We start from the raw sequence: 14,382 nt of genomic DNA, 5'->3' as shown, positions 1-14,382 counted from the left end.
TTGTAAGGGTGCTTTATTTAGGGAGCAAGTTTATTCAAAAAGCTTGCCTAAGAAAGGCAAGACTCGTCTCTTTGATGAATTTGTATGATAGGAATACTTTGCAGAAGCGTAGATTCAAGTAGCTTTGCTTTAAGATACAGAGTTCTTTCTGAATGTGTTTTTTTTAATTGTCATTTGTAAAATTTAACATATACTAGCCTGTAAAAGTCAATGAGAAGGTCTGGAAGACACATATATTTAAATGCTAGTTGAATTTTTACAAGAGCAGTTTTTATGCAGTTACTTTATTCATTTAGAGTTCTGCTTTTTTGTTATTGAAGCCTTTCACCTCACTTCATACTAGTTTTTATTCCTATTTCAGTACTGTATCTGGAATTCTTGATATGCTTCTTCTATTTAAGAAGCATATAACAATCTCAGCCTTTCCCACAGTACCTTCCTCTCTTCTTTGCTCTAAAATATGCTCATAAACATGCTGCTAACCTTGACTTCTGCAGTTGAGTTCTACCTTATCATTTGAAAAGCAAAATGTGGTTGCTTCCTACTCATCGAAAACGAGATCTTTCCTCCCTTGCATTCAAATACAGTAACTTCTTGGCATTCTACGCTATTCCTTATGGTAACTTTAAAAATCTCATGGTGTTTGATAGTGCTTTTTTCCTCTTTTTTTCTTTTTTTTGAGATGTGCTTTGAGAGCAGTTCTCTGCTACAACATTTTCTTTTGGTTAAAGCAGACAGGTAACATTTCCTTTTGAAATAGACACATTGTCCTAGCAGTAAAAGGAATCTAAGATCTGTGTGTTTGCTTCTTGTTTTTTCCTCCTACCTGTTGTTTGTATCAGCACTCTCATCTGTAGCTCTTTGCAAGATGGGGAATGGGCTGTCTATACATCTAGAACTCTAGTGATTCATGGGTTTGCAGGGAAGGGAAAAACATGCATCATCATGTGGAATCAACGCTTTAGAAAGCTATGCAGGTCTTGATTGCCTTTCTTCTTTTGACTGTTATCTAGCAAGACAGTATTTGAGCTTTGTGATTAGTTTCTAAGACCTTAAATGGAGTTTTTTCAATAAAACACTTGAAAGTAAATGCCTGTATTTATTTGCATTCGCTGCTGTTATTTTTGCGAATATCCCACAGACAAAGTGCAAATTAATTGGTTTACTTGAGACCTGCTCCTGACTTATGCCACTAAATGTGCATTCTCTTCGTTTTAATGGAACTTACTTACGGTCATTCACATCTGTGGGAATTCAAAATACACACTTCTCACCTGTGAGTTGCGTTGACCTGTATTGTAATTCCCCTTTTTTCCCTTTGAAGGTCAGGGAGGATATGAATTCCACTTGAGTTTATTGATGCTTTTACTTGAGCCTCAAAAACAAGCACAGTGGGCCAAATGTTTTTCTGTTCAAATAATTCTTCCTTACATTTATATGGCTATTTATGGACTCAATATATTTCAAGTGTTAAAAGCTAGTACTGACTTAAGTTGGAAATTATTAATTAATGTGGCATTAATATTATATACATACTCCACTTAAGTATAATATTTGCTAATAAAATTTCACCAATAACAAATTTGAAACTTTTTTTTGCTTTTTGACCTCTTCCACCCTCCCTTCTGTGCATGCTACACTGTAATAGTATTAAGTTCTTTCTTTATCCCTTTATGGAATGGGTGAACTCTTGGTGAATCCCTCAGAAATGAATGTTTGCTTTAAAGGTAGACTGCATTTAATCAGGGATGCCAACTCTGCTTTTACAAAGGAACTAAGATATGTACAGAATTTGCTTTCCATGAAGTTTATATTGGAAAACATCTCTGCACAGCTCTCATAGATTCTTTTACCACAGATAAGCGAGCTGAAATGGTGAAACGGATTGTAAATATTGCACTAAAATGATACTTTTAAATTAGGTTCCACCCTCCCCCTTTACAGGGATGTTGTCGTACTGTTATCGTTTTAAATTGCTATGGGAGACAAACTGCTGTTCTGACTTAAGGCTGTCTGTAAATGGAAAAATGTGACAGATTTAGCCTGAATTTTGAGCTAGGAGGCAGTGTTTCTTTATTTTGAAGATACTGACAGCAGTTTTTACTAGAACACTCTTTGTTCGATGTAGAGTAAAAAGTTATGAAAGAAATTCTGAAGATTAGGTTACTTCATTTTCAAGAAGAACTGAAGTTGGTAAGACATTGTACATGCTGTGCTCCAAAACAAAAGCATTTTTTTCTTTGTTGGTTGTCAGTTTGCCCGTGTCCTCTGCCACTTTGATATGGAATTAAGTTGGCTTGCCAGCAATTAAAATGCTTCAGTGGCATTCCAGATAGTTGTTTTAAACCAGATCTTTCAGCCATGTGGAAGTGGCTTTTGTGAGGGAAAGGATTTTTTTTTTTTCTATTGCTAGCAGTTAACATAACTGTCTATTAAGTAGCCCAGGGATGGAAGTAATGGCATCCATTTGCAGAGACAGTAGGAATTTTTGATGCTTGAAATGTTACCTACCAAGTATTTTAGAAATGCTTTTGTAGACGTATTGATGATAACTTCCCTTTTCTTTTCCAGGCCTCCAGTAGTGCAGGGAATCTTGGTGTGCTTATTCCTGTCATTGCTGTGGTGAGTATCCAATGGTTGGTAGTTACAAACAGAATAATTTTTCTCACGTGTATCAAATACGAGTGCTATTGCAGAGTCAAATGGTTTGTTTAACAACTCGTGTAGAAGTAAGCGTCCAAGATATAGTAGTATAGTAGTACTGTTAATCTTTCATGATTCACAGTTAAATTGTTGCTTGTCGTGAATTCAGGAGATTAATGAACTAAATAATACCACAAGGCATATTTCTTTGAATAATCTTTGGTGTGCAGTGCTTAATAAATGGCACATACCTGAAGAAAAAGCGGCCTAAGAACAATGAAAAACAAAAGTTAATAGAAAAAGAGTTAAAAATAAAACTTAGTTTGGCAGCACAGAGAATTCTGCTTCTTAAAAAATGATTGAGAAAAGAAGAAAAAGAAGAGGGAAAAGTATTGTGTATCTCCTGAAACTTGAACTGGCTGTCATCCTAATGGCTTTTAAGGAAATGTGCAAGGACACTGGTCATTCCATGGTCATTTGTTCTGATGTTTATCTGCTTTTGGTCTTGGATGATGACTTCTGGGGTCTAAACATTTTTTATTTTTTTAATAAAATGTAACTACTAATCCAGGCAAAAATGATGTGTGACCTTTATAGATTCCCCTGCTGAAAACTTGATTATGTCCAAGCTTGGGTTCCCAAGTCAGTAGGACTAGTCATCTAACTCAGTCATCTAACAGTTTCTACAGAACAATCATGTCTAGAAGATCCATAGGCAAACTTACTGGAGGACAAAAAACATCAGATCACTTTGTCCCCTTCTGAAGCTATATTCTTCTGTGGCTTTTTTTTCTGCACAGCTAGTGGGACAGAAGGGGACAATGTATTACAAACTTGCAGTAAGCATGCCTATTTGTAACTTGCTCGTATTGCACATCCATTAACAAGAATAAAAAAGTCATTAATTTCATACTCTGCCCTCACAAACCTCTTTACTAAAGCTTTTCAAAGAGAAGGGCCTTAAATTAGCACCGAAGACTGCAGAACTGTTCCTTTCCTTTCCACATCTCTTCCATCTGTTTCCAACATAAGCTCTTCATGAATTCACCAACAATCATAAGGATCCAGGAATGTATTTATAAGTGTCTCATACTACTATTATTCAGTAGCTGCCCAATTTTTGAATAAACTAGCCGGTCCTGTGTAGAGAGATATTCTAGTGGGCAGTATTTTTGAGGTGCAGTGAAGCTAGTGGTAATATCACTGATTAGAGTGCAAGATCATTCCTTGTGTATTTAAAAAAAAAATTAAAAAATGTTAGAGACATTAACGTAAAAGTTATGGAAATACTTTTCTGTTTCAAATTTTTATTGATGATGCATCTGTTCTGAATATCTGGTGATAACTATTTTTCTTAACCGATGTGACCTTTAAATAGTCAGATAGTGCCAGAATCTGAAGCAAGAGTTAATGGTTACATTATGGTTGTTGAAGCAAATATTTGACTTTCTTGCACAATATATGAAGATCATGAGTTTCGAGCAGTAGCTGATTTGCTTTTCTGCTTGACCTCTTTACCTTGAATAATTCTGGTTACTTGGGTCTCAAAAAAAAAAATCCATCTCATTTAATCTTTGATATACTAATTAAATTTGCAACATGAAAATTTCATCTTTTGAATACCCTGTTCTTTTTTAATTTAGATAAAACAAAATGTGTACGTGAATGATAATGATTTCTATTGTGAAACTTCAATACTGAAAATTATGTCTGCCATATGGAGTTATGAGTAAGAACAGTATCAGCTAGGAATAGAGAAACATTTGAACTTTTTATTTGATGTCAACTCTTCATCATTGTGTCATTTAATACCAATCTTTCTTTGGCTGTCATGTTAAAATGGCTTTGTGTATGGGACAAATAATTGTAGTACATGCAAAATTACAAGTAGAAGTAAAATCAGTAAGTTGAATTTAATATTGAAAAATACCTTTTTAAGAGAATTCTTACTCCTTAAACTGTTGGTTGATAGCTTTTCGTATTTTTGCTAACACGAGACATTTATAATACAAATGTATTTAGAGTGATGCAGTATTTGACACTGCAAATAAAAAAAAATCACTGGTTTGTGAGGCGCATCTTTTATAAGTTATGATGTAATGGAAGATATAAGAGGTGAGTATATTCATGGACTTTAATAACTCACATGTCAAGTCTAACTCTGTTCCTTGCACCACATTGGTAATAATACACTACAGAATGCAGATAATTTTTTGCCTTTTCAGACGTGAAACAAGCTTGTATACAGCATGCATATTGCTACCAGAATGAGTCAGAAAGTTTACAGTCTTAGCGCAGGCCTTGCAAGGATTTGTCCATTGGATGGTGTGTGGAGAGTGCATTTGAATTCTTAACAAACATTGAAATTGCTGTAATCACTTTTTGTAGAGAGGGTTAGGTTTCCCTGGCTGCTTTCAATATACAAGGTGTTCTAAGGTATTACCTGGTTGGCCTAAGCCTGAAATTGCTTCTACTGATGAATGTTGGAGAACTGTATCAAAATCATTGAAGTTAGGCTGGGGAAAAGTAGAGGATCCATTATTATTTCATTCTTCCAATACATTTTTATCTCCTTTTATTTGGTACATTGGTCCATAAAATTTATGTTCTGTGGCAGTCTGCTGAATGTTAAATGACGCAAGCAAAAGCAAGGATGCAGGCACCTACTCTAAATAGTGTTAGATTATATAAAATACCCAGAAGAGACAGGTTTCTAATGTCAGTTGGGTATTTAGGATTTATCTATTCCTATTTATTATAAATAGGTGCCCTAGCACAAATTTAGAGGTGAACTTCAAAAATCCAGTTAGTCTAAATATTTTATTGATTACATTTTATACAGTGAAGTAGAACACAAAGTATAAGTTACTTTGTGGTAATTTTTTAACACACTTGCATTTATAAATGGCACTAACCACTGCAGACAAATCATCTACTATTATGAGTCCATTCATGTGAAACTACTTCTAGGCACTTATATATATATATTTTTTTGTATACCAATGGCTTTTGTATTAACTAATATGACAAAGAAAATTGCCTTTTATGATACTGCTATATTAATGCATAATTATACAGCCTGTGTATGAAAGCATGTTGGAGGTCTTCTCTGCTTTTAAGACTTGGCAGGGTTGACAACTCTACCCATGAACAGGAGACAACTGGTACGATGTTCGTAGATGAGAAACAAAAAGGGACGGTCAACGATAAAGCGAATCTGAGTAGAAAGAGGCATGAAACCGACGTTGGTTATTGCTCCAGCCTCTGTGCCTTCCTCATTCACAGTTATTGTGCCTTGGTGATTGAACTGCGAAAAATAAAATAAAGCAAGATCTATTCAGTATTATCAAACGATGTCCTCACAGCCTTCCCCCTGCCCGCCAACGCATGTCCAGCGTGTGCCTCCCTTGTGACACCCCTGCTGGCAGCCCAGAGTGGCAGTAATCCTTTGCTTTTAGGTTCTAGGTAGACTGACTGACCAACCACACCGTTTCTAGTAATTTGACATCTAATCAAACATATTCCTCTTTTTATAAACAGACAATAAAGACATGCAGAGAAACCCACATCCATCCACTATCCTTCAGGAAAGATTATAAAATAGTATGTTAGCTTATTAAACTGAATTACTTTTACTGCATTGCTTTGTTTTCAGGTGATAAAGCTTAATCGGAAAGGAAATTAAAACAGAAAAGGAATAAATACCCTGTCAATGGTGACTTTCTCATCTGATATACCAGAGTAGTCGCCTTTTTCATTGAACAGTTCTTCTATTCCCATGGATCTCAGAAAACCAATCAAGTTGTAGCTCTTCTCCAGCTTAAATTTAGGCAGAACCACTTCTCTTGTTCTAATAAAAACAAAAATGAAAAAAATCATTAAGGAGATGCGTATTTGCATAACTCCTTTGCTTTACTTTTTTAAAAATTTTCAGCAAGCAGGGCATAAATATACAGGAAATTGTACTGTACTTTTACTTTCAAAACTTGGGAATAGCTAATTTTAAGCTGTGTTCTTTAAGATTAATTCCGGTCCCCAAACTGTTTATTTGTCAATGTAGCATTTAATTTATGATGCTTTACTTTGGTTGTGTGCATAGTATATAGGGCTCTAAGCATTTCAGTACATGATTGGGTATGTTTCTAATAAATATTGAACTAACAAATTTTCTGGAGTACTCAGGTGGGGATTTGTCACTTCTGTGCAACAGAAATATGCTGACCAATTGCATAACACATCAGAACAGCTCTTACCTTTTTCTCAAGACAGAGGAGAAACTACCATCTAGTCTGTCATATAGCCTGCCTTGGGCAAGATAATTTTTCACAGGAGAGAAAATTGTAGTCTGCATAGTTGACTACTGAATGTGTGATTTAACGTGACTTGTTGAAATGGATACTGCTGAAGTGAATGTAGGCTGCTTTCCATATCATCCAGATTATCCTCCATGAATAATCTGTTATTATTAAGCTCTATTTTTTTTATTTTCTTTGTAAACTTTAAAGAAAATAAAGTTCTTACTGATAAATCTATGAGATTAAATAGTTAGCAGCAAGAATGTTGGAGCTCTGTTAGAGTTTTTTACTACCACTGCCCTTGATTTCTCAACAGCCTTTTTTGAGGCTTGATTTTTTTTTTTTTGTAAATTCAGTAAGTCCATCTTTTTTTCTAGAAGGTCAGTGTTTTTAATCAAAATATCGTGTTATCTTATATGCTGTCTATTTGCCATTGCCAATATGATCAAGAAAGTATATTAAGACTTTAAACAAGGTGTAATTTTCAGCAAATACCTGTTTGTCATGCTTTTCTGCCATTTTTCCACCACTTGAGGGGTTATCTGCTTTTCTAGGGTTTTCATGCCAGACAGCTTGTGTGGAAGTACAATCAGCATACTGATATTACCCACAAACGGGAGCTGGATCACACCACAATCTAGGTCAGGGTCTGCAGCAGCCAGGAAGTTCCCTTTAGTCTGCATCATAGGAACCTTTATTGTTTGCTTATCATTCAGTCGGAAACTTCTTTTGGTTGTCATTTCCACTGGAAACTTATTCTCCCATGTTCCTGTTAATACAGTGCAGAAGACAGATAAACAAAAAGCCCCAGGACCTTATTTAGAAAAATATTCACAGAATAACAACATATATTAAACTTCCTTTCATGTGAATTTGGATTTGCTGAAGGAGATTAATTTTAATTAAGCCTGAATAAGAAGACAATTTTAAAGCAGCTTTAAATTTTTTTTTTTTTTTTAACTTATTTGTCTTATTTGAATGTTCTGAATTACAAAAGGAGGTAAACACAGACTGGAGATCCTAAACGGCTTCATGCATGCTTCTTTTCCCTACAAGAAATCTAGTAATTACAAAATATAAACATGCAAAATAGTTCACAGGGCTCGCACCTAGCAGAGCAACAGACGCAGCTCTATGTTCTGAGAGATCTGATACTTGAAACCAGTACTGCAGTGGACTGCTTCAAGCATGGTGTTGGTACATCAGAGCTAGGTAATAGCCAATTTCAGCATTACGTTGAAGGCATTACTTTGACTTAACTTCATCTATGCTAATCAATGTACCATGTTAAGACCTCCTGAAGAGTTTAGGTGTTGACTGCCTAGTTCTGTACTGGAATTTGATTTAATTTTAGCACATTTGTATGTCATCTGGCAGGTTTATTCTCAAAGAATGCGATTCACCATGTTTTGCAGCTGAGAAAGCATGATTCAAACCCTGATAGTAAAGATACGTGGAGATTCTTTGGGCATCCCCAAATATTTATTGACTGAAAATTGAATGGGAGAAAACACAACACTTTTTCAAAGCGAATTGCTATTGATCTTTTCAGAACAGTACCTCTGGAACAACATCCCTCTTTCTTAATAGGCAAAGCTAGAATTTCATAGTGGAAATAAGGCAACTGGTATTTCCTATTTAAACTCTAGACCATAGGTCACCATTGGCAAGCAAATGCATGAGGAGTGTGGCTGCTACTATGTGGAGAGACTACAAATTTAACTTTAATCTAACCTTCTAAAAAGTTGCAAATGATTCTGAGGCCTTCAATCTGACTTTTCTAAACTGACTGTGAAGTAACAAAATTAAAAACAACAAAAAATCCACATAAATCCAACTTTCATTCTAATATTTTCTTAATGTGTCTAGTCTATGAGAAGCAATAGAAGAAAATGCAGAGAAGCAAAAGAAGCAAATGCTTCTTTCTCAGAGAAGCAGTTTAGAACCTGTTAAAATTTTTCAGTTATCAAAAGCTGCCATGGTCTATCGTGGCTAAAATAACCAGCTTCTACTGAATAGGAAGCTCATTCAAACCCTCTCAAACTGGAGAATAGATCTCAGGTAGATGTGGAATGGATATCTATGCAGGCTAAAACTTACTTCTAACCAAGACTAAATACCTTCCAACGAATTCTTGATTGTATTTAGCGTAAAAGGAGCCTAAGACTTAATGATGTCTGCCAACTATACTGTTACTCAATATTTCTTGCGTTGAGCATCTCTCTGTACCTGAGAATACTCACAGGTTTCTTAGCTCTGAGGGCGAAACACAGGTTCTCTGTAGTGACACAAACAGCGTAAATGTCATAAATGGAAAGATGTGGACAAAAATTAGTATGTCTTAAAGGAGTGGTAGGGACACTAAGAACACCAGGAGCAGAACCTGCTTTTGAAAAGTTGTTTGAATTGAAGTGGAATTACCAGGAGATGTAAGAATGGGAGATACTGATATAGAATACGTATTTTTTGGTTTTAAGGGTTAGAAATGATAGCCTTCAGCAGCAGACACTGAGGTAATTTGGAGTAACAGGACTTCATAAAGGAAAAAAAAAAGCCAAAAGTCTTTTTGGTCTTGATGACTTGAAAGTTTCAATTCTAAAGCTGTTTAACTTTTGGTGGTGTTTTTTGTTTTTTTTTTTTTTGAGATGGTGCAAGCATTCAATGATTTCAAAGTATGTATTTTAAAATACAGAGTATTTTAAATATGATCAAATCAGGAAAAATAATTCATCTGTTGCACATTGTGTAATGGTCTAATTGACAGTAAAGACATGCCTTTATTATGACAAGGTATTATCATTGGAGATGTACTTAAGGATACAAATAAGTTGATTTTGGATGGCACTTCAAAATAGGGTATCATTGGATCTTGAGCTAAGGAGAGCTCCAGAACTTTTAATGAGAGAAGTAGCATTGCTCAAGGAAGTAAGGCCTTGCAAGTGAGTGAAAAAGGTAACATTGTAAACTTGGCGGAACACTGTTGCAAAATCAAATGCTGACAATGCAGATTGCAAGAATGACCTTAAGCATCTGTTTCCTGGAAGCAGGGACATAAATAGGAAAAGGAACCTCCCTTTATAAGTTATGGAAAGCAGTATGTTGTACTTCCAAACGTTGCTATCCGATTATGGTAATCTCTCTTTTCTTAGTGATGTTTTACTTTATCTGATTTTATTTTATACAGGCAGTAACAGATTTTAGTTTTGTCCTCAGTCCTTTCACTTGCACTTCCCACCTTGTGCTCAATTAATACTGTTTAAAAAATTGTTTAAAAAAAAAAACAAACTTTCAACCTGAGGGAGATAACCGATGTTAAAAACCTCACTCCAGACTACAAAATAAAATGTAAAGAGATTGAAAGTAAGAATTTTTAGTAACGGTATATATTTAGAATAAAAGTATTTCAAGCCTTTTTAACTGTTCAGCCTATAGTGGAACATGTAGGAGCCTATAGCTGCAAGCTGTAGGCAGTCCATGCGGAATTACTGAAGTACTCCAAGTAGTGAATGTGGTTTTAGTTTTAGAAGAATAATGTTTTGATTATTGTCTTCCGTCCCCTTGATTGACTTGTTGACAAGGATCACACCTTTTCATATAAAAATACATACTTTAAACTGAAATTCTATAGTCATTGCTGTGAATCCTGAATACTTCAGAAACGTTGTGTATTGTAACTAAAATCAACCTTTACAATTTCAGTGAAGCCACTAACCTGAAGCAGGACTGAATCTGACCATTAGCTTGCACATAAAGTACTGCTTCACCGTCTGAGACTCCTATGAAGTCCATGCTTTCTGAGGCCGTTACGCATTCATACGTTATTTTTTAGTCTCAGTTTTAGACTATAAGCTTTTAGGTGTAATAAGTGTTTGTTGTCCCTGTACAATACCCGCGAACTTCAGGGCATGACTAGAACATCAGTGTGCTACTGAAACATGCAAATTTGGGGTTAATAATAGAGATTCTTCTTAATGAGGGAATCAATAGGCTATTTTGAACTGTAGAGTAGATTGAAGTTTAGTCTGGAGTTTCTATTAAAGTATACAGTGAAGTGCAAAGTAAGAAAATCTACAGCTAAAAACTGAAATATCAGATACTTACCTTTAAAGTAAAGACAGTTAAGAATCATCATCAGTGTTGTAGGGTTTACATTCACAAGAGCTTCCTTTATTAATCCTTTGGTCAGCTTCAGGATGCGTTCGTTGGTTTTAGTTATGAAGTTAGGATCTGAAAAATCAGCTGGTTGGGCATCAGCAAAGTAGTATGTTTTCATATTGTTTCTGAAATCATTCAGAATAGAAAAGTCCTTCTGAATATAAAGATCATTGACAGACCTCAGAGTATAACCAAAATTGCGCCTGAAGAGCCGATGAGTGAGTTTGCGGAAGAGATTATGAACAGTCATGAGCTCGTATTTGGTGCTTGCATTAATGAAGTCTTCAAAGCCAAGAACCGATAATACTTCCTGCTGAGTTTGACCCTTCAGACCCAGGGAAATCATAGCCATTGCAGTGGAAATACCAACAGGAGCCATGAGAATATTATCTGAAGAGTTGGCTTTGTCTGCCATACTCCGATAAAGGTTGAAGCCAAAGTTTGCATTAAGGATATTAAGGCGCTGGATTCTGGTTTTGCCTTGGAAAAGTTCAAGAATATTTCCTTGCTGAATTTCAGAAACAATGTACGGAGCAGCGTCAATAATGTCACTGTAGTCATCTTCACCCAGTATTTTGTCAAGATCTAGATAGTCCTCTTCCTCCTCCTCTTCAGGAATCAAGTCATTAGTGATGGTGTTTTCTCTGTGGAACTCCAGTGGTAAGTTTGGCATATCATAGCTCACGTTTTCATTTGGATGTGCATCACTGAGGCTTTCAAAATGCTCACTGAAGTCCTTGATTCCACAAAATGTGGAGGTTATGATGACAGCAAAGGCAAGCAAATGAAACAGGAACTTCATTCTGGCAGGTCACAACCTGAAAGACAACAGAGCTGAGATAGCATAGGGTAATTGAATTTTCGTTCTCTTCACTAATTTTAGGTCTACAATGAATTCTGTTAGAGCAGAAAGTCTGTAGTTACTTTATTCAGCAGCAGTTTTTTTAGTGGGACAGAGTGTAATTAGATGGATAAATCGGTTTTACTGGTAATCATTTTTGCTTACATAATGCCTCCAGCCTGCCAAATGAATGGTTGAACTTCTCCTACAAAAGTAGTTGCTACTGACATATTTCAGTGGTAACAAACTCATTGCCTAAAATACATTGGACTCTTTATATATAAACCACTAACACTTAAAATGTTTACTAACTGTGTTACTAACGTGTGCTAAAAATACAAGGTGAAGATAAGCTGAAAGATTTGAGCTTGGCAGGAGGAGGGACTAGGCATCCACTGAAGGAGCATACCAGAAGGCTGAGATGTGTTGAAGAATTTGCAAAACAGATGTTGCATAGCTACAGCAAAAAATGAGTTTTATGGGAGTATTTTTGGATGAGTGAAGCTGAAATTTGATGGAATAAAGGAGATCTGGGGATGTAGCAACAAATCTGGGAAAAGGCATTTATCTGTACTAAATATTGTTAGTGGGGCTGTGCTGTGTGAAGTGTTAGGCATAAATGTACATACAAATGCTCATCATCTTACTCAGGTGTTACTCCATGGTCACATACACTTTCTGCAGCTGTGATACATAAATCTGTCTCTTTTGTTTGGATTATCTTGATTCTGCTTTTTGTTTAGGTTCAGTTTACTTTTTGTGTAGCACTGCAAAATATGCAGTGCTGTTTTCTTTATGAAGTCTCTTAAGTTCCTATTTATAACTGTTTCTCTAATCTTACTATTTTTCTGATCCTAGATTTCTAACTTCATTTATTTTATTTGAGAATATGTTCAAGCAGAACCTGCTTCTTCCAAAGGGAAACTTGATCTCTTCTTCATCTGTTATCGGACTGCTTTTTTTCGTTGTGATTTTAAGATCAAAATCTAGTCTTAGATACATAAAATTTGAAGAGAATTCATAAGCCTTACTCATCTGCCAAACGCTAAAAAGAGGTGGGTCTGAGAGACTTTTCACCATAATACTGGCTTGCAATAACTATAGTGATCTCAGATATGAAAAAGTGCAATTTCTTTCTGTGCCAGTCAAAAGACTAAAATAAAAATAATAGTTTAATAACTATGTCAACTGAGACTGTAAAATGGGTGCGTGAATACTAGGATCTTGATTTTTGATCGCACTTTAGAAAGTTGGTGACTGTATAAAGTCTATCTCTTTTGATAGTACTTGTTCTGAGGGTTTGTTTTTTTAAGTATTATAATCTAGGAAAAAAACCACTCAATATGATAAAAACAAAAGATTACTCATATGTCAATTAAAATGTTTTGTGAATTAGCAAATAGTCCAAAGAGCTATTCTGTGGAAGTAAAATACATAGATACACATCTGTAAATCACTGCTTGTGTCAAATATTTTCAAACATGTTGTAGGAGGACTGAAGTAACTGAGCTAAAACTTTGATTTTCTAAACTCTCCCCTCAAGCCAATAAGTCTAAAATCTTAAAACAATTCAAGATGATTATCCCATATCAAAAATGAATTTTTTTACAATGATGAAGAATCACTGGAAGGTATGTTTGAAAAGATTTTACGTTGTGACTGAAGGTCTCGAGTCAGTAGCGCTTGTTTCTTCATAAATTCATTAATTTTTTTCCCCGCCCCCAGAAGTCAGGCCCTTTGGGCTGAGATTCTCTGTCCAGTAACCACTGGTAAATGTTTTCTGCTTTTGTCAAGTAAGTTTGCTGTCTGTAGTTCCCAACATTATATTCTAGTCTTCACCAAAATTTAATTATCCTTCAGCTCCACAACGCAGGCAAAGCATTCCCTCACTCTGCAATATATATATATATTTGTGTCAGATCTACCAAAAATAACAGAAGATGTAAATGAAGCTTACCTTTAAGCCACTGTACGGAAAGGATGAGTTGAATAGCTCAAGTGAGGGGAATAGCAGGGTTTAAATCTGAACTTTGACGCTAGTTTTTTTGTCTATCTCCCAAAGTAAACATTCTCTAAACCAAACACTGCTAAACTTACTTCGTCAGCCAAAATCCCTCCCTTGCCTAGTGATCTCTGCTGGATCGTTTGGTCTGTTGTTTGTTAAACTACTTTTATGGCTTTGCAGGTACTTGTTCACTTTTGAGGAAAATCTTTGAGCAAAAATTGGTGTGTATGTAAAATTTCAAAGTCAAGCACGCGCATAAACTTGGCTGTTTATGACTAGTAGGAACCATATTGCTGCTGTTTTGTGCTGAGTTGGGGATATATTGCTATTTGTCACTTCAAATGTATTTGAGGCTGCTGGGGTTGTGATGGTCAGGCTACTTTAGTCAGTGTGGATATGTGCAGACATTTGCTGACAGCTCCACAGGGCTTATTCTCAAGTTA

General features: G+C 35.6%; 2 protein-coding genes across 3 annotated transcripts in view; one reads left to right on the top strand and one right to left on the bottom strand.

The window, feature by feature from the left end:
* PI4KA (phosphatidylinositol 4-kinase alpha) overlaps window positions 1–14,382 on the top strand; it is a 60,670-nt gene that overhangs the window by 17,052 nt on the left and 29,236 nt on the right. The window contains exon 19 of the mRNA XM_083803549.1: window positions 2,572–2,622. Within this exon, the coding sequence (XP_083659675.1) occupies window positions 2,572–2,622 (51 nt within the window). The remainder of the gene's footprint in view (window positions 1–2,571; window positions 2,623–14,382) is intronic.
* Window positions 5,445–14,050, bottom strand: SERPIND1 (serpin family D member 1). Of its 2 annotated transcripts, none has more exons than XM_083803567.1 (5): window positions 13,892–14,050; window positions 11,040–11,927; window positions 7,434–7,707; window positions 6,349–6,493; window positions 5,445–5,950 (listed from the first exon to the last, which is right to left on the bottom strand). In XM_083803567.1, the coding sequence occupies exons 2-5, from the start codon at window positions 11,893–11,895 to the stop codon at window positions 5,759–5,761; spliced, it is 1,467 nt and encodes a 488-aa protein (XP_083659693.1). In that variant the 5' UTR covers window positions 11,896–11,927; window positions 13,892–14,050; the 3' UTR covers window positions 5,445–5,758. The 2 variants fall into 2 exon arrangements, with proteins under 2 accessions (XP_083659693.1, XP_083659694.1); XM_083803568.1 differs by having other exon boundaries at window positions 11,040–11,911; window positions 13,892–14,047.

The sequence above is a fragment of the Anser anser genome (genome assembly GCF_964211835.1).
Source record: "Anser anser genome assembly, chromosome: 18".
Classification (NCBI taxonomy): Eukaryota; Metazoa; Chordata; class Aves; order Anseriformes; family Anatidae; genus Anser; species Anser anser.
Note: the sequence above shows the minus strand (reverse complement) of the source record. Positions and strands in the feature narration are given on the sequence as shown.